This window comes from Danio rerio, chromosome 24 (assembly GCF_052040795.2).
Source record: "Danio rerio strain M-AB ecotype USA chromosome 24, GRCz13ab, whole genome shotgun sequence".
NCBI classification, from domain to species: domain Eukaryota; kingdom Metazoa; phylum Chordata; class Actinopteri; order Cypriniformes; family Danionidae; genus Danio; species Danio rerio.
Genome location: NC_141044.1, coordinates 45,125,001 through 45,135,000, shown reverse-complemented (window position 1 = coordinate 45,135,000; position 10,000 = coordinate 45,125,001). Strand labels below are relative to the sequence as shown.

At 43.0% G+C, this 10,000-nt stretch overlaps 1 protein-coding gene across 11 annotated transcripts in view; it reads right to left on the bottom strand.

Moving 5' to 3' along the window:
* Nucleotides 1-10,000, bottom strand: part of ppp4r1 (protein phosphatase 4, regulatory subunit 1) — a 22,949-nt gene that overhangs the window by 12,409 nt on the left and 540 nt on the right. For all 11 annotated transcript variants that reach the window (XR_015524344.1, XR_015524342.1, XR_015524343.1 and 8 more), the window contains exons 3-9: nt 9,494-9,578; nt 8,879-8,985; nt 8,475-8,617; nt 5,768-5,914; nt 5,270-5,377; nt 1,487-1,552; nt 787-945 (exon numbers count right to left, since the gene is read on the bottom strand). Coding sequence is in view for 2 of the 11 variants with exons in the window: in NM_200260.3 (NP_956554.2) it covers nt 787-945; nt 1,487-1,552; nt 5,270-5,377; nt 5,768-5,914; nt 8,475-8,617; nt 8,879-8,985; nt 9,494-9,578 (815 nt within the window). In the remaining 9 variants the exon portion in view is untranslated. The remainder of the gene's footprint in view (nt 1-786; nt 946-1,486; nt 1,553-5,269; nt 5,378-5,767; nt 5,915-8,474; nt 8,618-8,878; nt 8,986-9,493; nt 9,579-10,000) is intronic.

Here is a 10,000-nt window from a genome sequence, read left to right as displayed (position 1 = left end):
AGTAAAAAGTGTAATTAAAAAAGTAAAAATTTAAGTAAAAAATAAACAAAAAAAGTTTATAAAAACCTACAAAAAAATAACACAAAAAGGTAGTGTAAGTAATTTAAGTAAAGTAATTAAAAAAAAAATAATTAAATTAAAAATTAAAACGCAAAATAAATGTTTTTCTAATAAAATAAACAAAAAGTCTAAAAAAAAAACAACCAAACCAAGAAAACGATAATAATTAAATTATTAATTAATAATTTTTAATAATTAAATAACATTTTGTGAAAAAAAAGGATGGGGGGGCAGCATGGTGGTGCAGTGGGTAGCCCAATCGCCTCACACCAAGAAGGTCTCTGGTTTGAGTCTCGGCTGGGTCAGTTGGTGTTTCTGTGTGGAGTTTGCATGTTCTCCCCGTGTTGGTGTGGGTTTCCTCCGGGTGCTCCGGTTTCCCCCACAGTCCAAACACATGCGCTATAGGGGAACTGATCAACTACACTGGCCGTAGTGTATGAGTGTGTGTGTGTGTGTGTGTGTGTGTGTGTATGTGTGTGTGTGAGAATGAGAGTGTATGGGTGTTCCCCAGTGTTTATTTCTGGCTCATTCCACTGTGGAGACCCCAGAATAAAAGGGGCTAAGCCGAAAATAAAATAAATGAATGACTGAATTTGTAAATTTTTTTTTTTTTTTTTAAATAGTACAAATATAAAAAAAATAAAAGGAAAAAATGCAAAATAATAAACACACTTGAAGCATATGATGGCAGGTGTGTGTGTGTGTGTGTGTGTGTGTGTGTGTTACCCAGCGCGAGGGGTCGCTGATCAGACTGATGAACACCGCTGACAGCTTGCTCCGCCGCACTTCTGGAGACGAGGCTGAGGAGACGCTCATGAAACACTCGGCGCAGGCTTTCCTCACGCCCCACACATTATCCGAACACAGCTGGAAGAAACGCGGAAGCTGGACAGGAAACAGGAAGAGGAAACACAGGAAGTCGCTCAGAGCACAGCAACAACAACCAACAATCCCACGGCTAAACTCAACACCAGCAAGAATCACATCAATATTCTGTGTGTGGGCAGTGATGAGAATACTGAAAACAAACACAGAGAAACCAGCATAAACTGACAACAACACACCAGACCACACCACATTATATCCAACTACTAACTATTGTGCCTGACCCAGAACTCAGAGCAGATACAGCTCACAGTATTTGGTAATTAAGATTTATAAAATAAATGTTTACAAATATCAGAAAATGTGGAGGAAAATAATTTCATATATAAAAATACTGAGGGAAAACAAGAATCAACCAATGCAAAAACACAGTGTAACTCATCATAGAGAGTGTAATTCATCAAAAATAAAGAGCAAAACCTGATTTAAAACAAGCAAAACTCGCTGTAAAACAAGTCCAACCTGATGTAAATAACCTGTTAAACGAGTGTAACCCACTGCACAGCAAGTGAAACCCATCAGTGAACAGTGCTGAACTCACCAGCAGCTCCTCTGTGGCGTCTCCTCCAACAACACTGCAGATATCACCGAAGTTTGCAGCACAGACCTGACAAACACAAACACAGCTCTGAGATCAGTGTTCAGACTAACTCTGGATCAGCTCTGAGATCAGTGTTGAGACTAACTCTGGATCAGCTCTGAGATCAGTGTTCAGACTAACTCTGGATCAGCTCTGAGATCAGTGTTCAGACTAACTCTGGATCAGCTCTGAGATCAGTGTTGAGACTAACTCTGGATCAGCTCTGAGATCAGTGTTGAGACTAACTCTGGATCAGCTCTGAGATCAGTGTTCAGACTAACTCTGGATCAGCTCTGAGATCAGCGTTCAGACTAACTCTGGATCAGCTCTGAGATCAGCGTTCAGACTAACTCTGGATCAGCTCTGAGATCAGTGTTGAGACTAACTCTGGATCAGCTCTGAGATCAGTGTTGAGACTAACTCTGGATCAGCTCTGAGATCAGTGTTCAGACTAACTCTGGATCAGCTCTGAGATCAGTGTTGAGACTAACTCTGGATCAGCTCTGAGATCAGTGTTGAGACTAACTCTGGATCAGCTCTGAGATCAGTGTTCAGACTAACTCTGGATCAGCTCTGAGATCAGCGTTCAGACTAACTCTGGATCAGCTCTGAGATCAGCGTTCAGACTAACTCTGGATCAGCTCTGAGATCAGTGTTGAGACTAACTCTGGATCAGCTCTGAGATCAGTGTTCAGACTAACTCTGGATCAGCTCTGAGATCAGTGATCAGACTCTAGATCAGCTCTGAGATCAGTGTTCAGACTAACTCTAGATCAGCTCTGAGATCAGTGTTCAGACTAACTCTGGATCAGCTCTGAGATCAGTGTTCAGACTAACTCTGGATCAGCTCTGAGATCAGCGTTGAGACTAACTCTGGATCAGCTCTGAGATCAGCGTTCAGACTAACTCTGGATCAGCTCTGAGATCAGCGTTCAGACTAACTCTGGATCAGCTCTGAGATCAGCGTTCAGACTAACTCTGGATCAGCTCTGAGATCAGCGTTCAGACTAACTCTGGATCAGCTCTGAGATCAGCGTTCAGACTAACTCTGGATCAGCTCTGAGATCAGCGTTCAGACTAACTCTGGATCAGCTCTGAGATCAGTGTTGAGACTAACTCTGGATCAGCTCTGAGATCAGCATTCAGACTAACTCTAGATCAGCTCTGAGATCAGTGTTCAGACTAACTCTGGATCAGCTCTGAGATCAGTGTTCAGACTAACTCTGGATCAGCTCTGAGATCAGTGTTGAGACTAACTCTGGATCAGCTCTGAGATCAGTGTTCAGACTAACTCTGGATCAGCTCTGAGATCAGTGTTCAGACTAACTCTGGATCAGCTCTGAGATCAGCGTTCAGACTAACTCTGGATCAGCTCTGAGATCAGCGTTCAGACTAACTCTGGATCAGCTCTGAGATCAGTGTTGAGACTAACTCTGGATCAGCTCTGAGATCAGTGTTCAGACTAACTCTGGATCAGCTCTGAGATCAGTGATCAGACTCTAGATCAGCTCTGAGATCAGTGTTCAGACTAACTCTAGATCAGCTCTGAGATCAGTGTTCAGACTAACTCTGGATCAGCTCTGAGATCAGTGTTCAGACTAACTCTGGATCAGCTCTGAGATCAGCGTTGAGACTAACTCTGGATCAGCTCTGAGATCAGCGTTCAGACTAACTCTGGATCAGCTCTGAGATCAGCGTTCAGACTAACTCTGGATCAGCTCTGAGATCAGCGTTCAGACTAACTCTGGATCAGCTCTGAGATCAGCGTTCAGACTAACTCTGGATCAGCTGAGATCAGCGTTCAGACTAACTCTGGATCAGCTCTGAGATCAGCGTTCAGACTAACTCTGGATCAGCTCTGAGATCAGCGTTCAGACTAACTCTGGATCAGCTCTGAGATCAGTGTTGAGACTAACTCTGGATCAGCTCTGAGATCAGCATTCAGACTAACTCTAGATCAGCTCTGAGATCAGTGTTCAGACTAACTCTGGATCAGCTCTGAGATCAGCGTTCAGACTAACTCTGGATCAGCTCTGAGATCAGCGTTCAGACTAACTCTGGATCAGCTCTGAGATCAGTGTTCAGACTAACTCTGGATCAGCTCTGAGATCAGTGTTCAGACTAACTCTGGATCAGCTCTGAGATCAGTGTTGAGACTAACTCTGGATCAGCTCTGAGATCAGTGTTCAGACTAACTCTGGATCAGCTCTGAGATCAGTGTTCAGACTAACTCTGGATCAGCTCTGAGATCAGTGTTGAGACTAACTCTGGATCAGCTCTGAGATCAGTGTTGAGACTAACTCTGGATCAGCTCTGAGATCAGTGTTCAGACTAACTCTGGATCAGCTCTGAGTTCAGCGTTCAGACTAACTCTGGATCAGCTCTGAGATCAGTGTTCAGACTAACTCTGGATCAGCTCTGAGATCAGTGTTGAGACTAACTCTGGATCAGCTCTGAGATCAGCGTTCAGACTAACTCTGGATCAGCTCTGAGATTAGTGATCAGACTCTAGATCAGCTCTGAGATCAGTGTTCAGACTAACTCTAGATCAGCTCTGAGATCAGTGTTCAGACTAACTCTGGATCAGCTCTGAGATCAGTGTTCAGACTAACTCTGGATCAGCTCTGAGATCAGTGTTCAGACTAACTCTGGATCAGCTCTGAGATCAGTGTTCAGACTAACTCTGGATCAGCTCTGAGATCAGTGTTCAGACTAACTCTGGATCAGCTCTGAGATCAGTGTTCAGACTAACTCTGGATCAGCTCTGAGATCAGCGTTCAGACTAACTCTGGATCAGCTCTGAGATCAGTGTTCAGACTCTGGATCAGCTCTGAGATCAGCTTTCAGACTAACTCTGGATCAGCTCTGAGATCAGTGTTCAGACTAACTCTGGATCAGCTCTGAGATCAGTGTTCAGACTAACTCTGGATCAGCTCTGAGATCAGCGTTCAGACTAACTCTGGATCAGCTCTGAGATCAGTGTTCAGACTAACTCTAGATCAGCTCTGAGATCAGTGTTCAGACTAACTCTGGATCAGCTCTGAGATCAGTGTTCAGACTAACTCTGGATCAGCTCTGAGATCAGTGTTCAGACTAACTCTGGATCAGCTCTGAGATCAGTGTTCAGACTAACTCTGGATCAGCTCTGAGATCAGCGTTCAGACTAACTCTGGATCAGCTCTGAGATCAGCGTTCAGACTAACTCTGGATCAGCTCTGAGATCAGTGTTCAGACTAACTCTGGATCAGCTCTGAGATCAGTGTTGAGACTAACTCTGGATCAGCTCTGAGATCAGCGTTCAGACTAACTCTGGATCAGCTCTGAGATCAGCGTTGAGACTAACTCTGGATCAGCTCTGAGATCAGCGTTCAGACTAACTCTGGATCAGCTCTGAGATCAGTGTTCAGACTAACTCTGGATCAGCTCTGAGATCAGTGTTCAGACTAACTCTGGATCAGCTCTGAGATCAGTGTTGAGACTAACTCTGGATCAGCTCTGAGATCAGTGTTCAGACTAACTCTGGATCAGCTCTGAGATCAGCGTTCAGACTAACTCTGGATCAGCTCTGAGATCAGCGTTGAGACTAACTCTGGATCAGCTCTGAGATCAGCGTTCAGACTAACTCTGGATCAGCTCTGAGATCAGTGTTCAGACTAACTCTGGATCAGCTCTGAGATCAGTGTTCAGACTAACTCTGGATCAGCTCTGAGATCAGTGTTCAGACCCTGGATCAGGGATTCTCACCTTGCGTACGTGGAACATGCGGCAGTCACAACACATCTCGCAGAAGCGCGGCAGGAACAGACGCTCCGTGATGTCTTTCCCCACCATCGGTGCCATCTTACAGATGATCTGAGATCAGACACACACACACACACACAGACACACACACACTCGATGATCATCACTCGTGTTTTACTTCATCGTTTTCAAGGCGAGTGGAGCTTTACTGTCACTGCAGAGCATGTGGAGTCTCGCAGATTCACGGTGCTACATGAAGAAACTACAGGAAATATATAAACACTGGAGCTGTGGTAAACCTCTACACAAGCAACACACTAATCCAACTACACTAACTACACATACAGTAGAAACACATGCGATATATGAGGATATATGAAGAGCTCATTTACACTGAGATATTAAACATATCGAACGGTTTTAGTTCAGTAAAATTCTCTGTCACTCTTCAACACACTCAGTTCAGTTTTGTTCTGGTTTTAGTAATCGTGACACTCTCACCGCCATGGCTTCAGTCTTGACGTCATCATTGCTGTCTGGAGCGGTGAGATCCACCAGAACCGGACACACCAGAGTCTCCACGTCTGCTCGCTCCATCAGCTCCTGCTCCAGCAGAACCAGCAGCGCCGCCTGGCTCGTCTTACGCACCTGACACACACACACACACACACACACACACACACACATATAGTGCAATATATAATGCTGATTGAATGAATGAAAATAGCCGCTTTTCCACTATCGTGCTGAATCGTTCTTTAAACAGAACTGTTCCATTCCGTGCCAAACCGGGCCAGACAGCACGGATACGGTTTCATTTTCCACTGTCGTGCTGCGACAAAGCTCTTTAAAACATTACACAAAACGCATCAGTAGTTGCCTTGGTAACGCAATGTAAACGGCTCCCTTTGTTCAATTAAAGTTAAATAAGAGCCGAAACTATTTATTTATTTTTTTCATAAAAGCAAAAGCAACCATGTGACTAAACACTGTTATGCCGCTCTATCATATAGGGGTGCTAAATATAGGTACATGTGCACCCTTATTTATTCATATGTTGCGCAGCTCTGGCTAAATTTTATTTGGAGGGAAAATTACCAAAATGTAACGTGATGATTGAAAATAATTGGAGGGGAAATAAATAATATTTAAAATCTCTGAACATAACAGAAAAATAAACAATGATAAGACAACAATAATAATGCATTTGCATTATAGTGGCAGAAATATAATTTTGGACAGGCCTTGTCAAAGGTGAGCGGGCACTTTCACTAATAAAAACACAGCACTTAAATTATTTCATTTTAAACAATTATTTAAATTACACTGCGTATTTATATAAAAAGTTGATAATGATATAAAATATACTACATTTTGATGGTAAAATGAAACCAATTAAGCGATGGCTGTTATTTGTTTTACTATTCAAACATTAAATAACGAATGCAGCAAGTGAAAAAAAAAACGAATATGAAAATATATCGCAGGATTTAAAGCATATAAAGCACTATTATATTTAGCAAAATGATGCTCTATTATCTTTTTATTTTGATCATTTTATTTTTATTATTATAATTATTTTTGTGTTCATAATTAACTAACAAGTTGTAGGCGAATTATTGCTAGACGTTTTAGAAAATATTTGCGTAGCTATATTAAAGATCACCACAAAAAAAAAACACAGAAACATGTTACAAGCCTCATAAATGTCATATAACTTATGTATAATTGAATCATATAATTGCCTATAGCTGAAATAATAAAAATTGCTCATTTTATTTTTATAAAACATTTGTGAAAACGTATTGATATTTTTTTAAGTAAAAGCAATACTGACATTTAAGAATCCATATTTATTTAATTATTTCATTCTTTTGACTTGTTTATTAGTGCATATGCTATAATATAAATCATACAACAGTACCTTGGACAGTTACAGTGCCGCTCCGTAAAGCTTTCAAGCAAAGTCTTTTGGACGGCCGACATTACAACACGAACACGCCGTCCTTCAGGTGGTCTCGCCGGTATTAACAAGCTGTCCTGGCTTTGAATTAAAAAGTGCAATTATTTCCTCGTTGTTAAAAGAGTCTGCAAGTTCGTGTTCCATGGATATAGTGATGTTGTTGTGGAATTTAGACATCGACGATGCAAAGCGTGACTTTATTCGCTTTATTCGATGCGCAGCAGGAAAAAAAGTCAGCAGCGCAAGTCGCTTGCATGTCTCTCCCGGATCAGAGCGAGTTTTGTGCTGTGGAATACAGCGCTGCGTGCAATAAACTCACATTCAGGCAAGCGATGTAGGTCTGTATTCAAGTCAATAAAATAATAACTTTAATGAATAAAATATGTTCGTAAGAATGTGATGAGTTATTCACTTCTCTGCCAGAGACTGCTCTATGGTTTTAAAACCCTTTTCAAACCGTATCGTTTAGACCTGGATCATTATTTTATATTAAATGTACTGTAGTTTATTGAGGATGTCTGATGACTAGCGCGCTTCTGCTGAGCCAGCTGTGGTAGCTTAGCAACCGAGTCGCGACGTCAACACACAGAATCTATCAGCACAGTTCAGCACGGTTGTCTAACCGTGCCGAAAATTCCGGGCCAAGAACGGTTTGTAATCGTGCCGCGCCGTTCCAGGCTCAGTGGAGAAACAACCGTAACCGTACCGAAGTGTTCTTAGAACGGTTTGGCACGATAGTGGAAAAGCAGCTATTGATATGCTCAAACAGCCATTATGATTTCATTTCTGTTAACTGCACAGCCCTACAGCGGGCAAGAAGGTCTCTGGTTTGAGTCTCGGCTGGGTCAGTTGGTGTTTCTGTGTGGAGTTTGCATGTTCTCCCTGTGTTGGTGTGGGTTTCCTCCGGTTTCCCCCACAGTCCAAACACATGCGCTATAGGGGAACTGATCAACCGTAGTGTATGAGTGTGTATGTGTGTTTCCCAGTACTAGGTTGCAGCTAGAAGAGCATCCGCTGTGTAAAACATATGCTGGAATAGTTGGTGGTTCATTCCACTGTGGCGACCCCTGATGAATAAAGGGACTAATCCGAAAAGAAACTGAATGAATGAATGCACAGCCCTACTGACAAACACTCACACTCTCACACACTCTCTCACACACTCTCTCACACACACACACACACTCACACACACACACACAAACACATAAACTCACAAACACATAAACACACAAAGACACTCACCAGGTTGTTCTGGTCCGCCAGGTAGCGCACCACGATGGGCAGCAGGTATCTGGAGAAGGCGGAGGGGATGGAGGGCCGGTTCTCCTGGCAGAAGATGGCGATGTGTGGGATCTGCTCCATCAGCTCCGCCCGCACCGTCGGCTCTGTGTAACACACACACACACACACACACACACACACACACACACACACACACACACACACACACACACACACACACACACAATAGAGTTACACACTGGAACACACCTCATCAAATATACTGAGCATTGATTCTGAGCATCAGCTACAGCGGCTTCATTTTGCTTCCCTAATGAAGTCAGAAGCTCTCCGAGCTGTCAAACACCACTCAGTGAATCAGTGAATCAGTGAATCAGTGACTCAGTGAATCAGTGAATCAGTACCGGAGTCGTCTGCGAGTCTGTCGATTCTCTCCAGCACAGACACACACTCATGCTCATCTTCACTAACAGCACGGAGTGTGTCTAGAAGACTGCGGGCCACCATCTGCCTGAAACACGCCAAACACACACATGATCAACTACACACACACACACACACACACACAAACACACACACACAAACAGACAGACACACACACACACACACTTACACAAACAAACAGACACACACACACACACACACAAACAAACAAACAGACACACACACACACACACACAAACAAACAGACACACACACACACACTTTTCAAAGTTCGCAAACAAAAGTTTAAAAAAATTCCCTAGTATAACCGTGTTTCCATCATCATTAAAGTGGCCGACTGTAGTATTGGTAACCTAGCAACCAGCAGTGAACAAGCCAATCATGGTGTGTGTGTGTGTGTGTGTGTGTGTGAGATATTCCCTACGTCACGGTCTCCAGCTCGCATCATTCACATTTAAGATTTTTCCCTCTGAAGCGGGTGCAAAACTGATTTTTATTATTGTTAGGAGTGTGGTGTGTGTTCATCCCGAGCAGAACATCAGCAGTGTGTGTGTGTGTTCATGTGTGTGTTTCACCTGTTGAAGACGTTCTCGCTGCTGATGTATTTGTCCAGTCGGCTCAGAGGAGTCAACATCTCATCCTGAGACACGAAATCCAGCACTGACAGAAGAAGAAGAGCACAGTCTCAACAACACACACACACACACACACACACACACACACACGCTACACAGACATGTCAAACACACACAAACACACACAGAGACACTACACATACACAGATTTGGAGATAAGTCACACACATCTCTTACACAGACAAACACACATGCAGACAAGACACACACACACACACACACACACAAAGAACACTACATTCACTCACACACTACAACACATGCAGACATGTCTCTCACACAGTGTATATGTGTGTGTGTGTGTGTGTGTGTGTGTGAGAGAAAGAGTGTGTGTATGATAGAAACAAAGAGAATGTAAGTGTGTATGTGTCTGTATGAGAGAAAATGTGTGTGTGTGTGCGTGAGTGAGAGAGAGAAAGAGAAAGTGTGTGACAGAGTGTGTATATA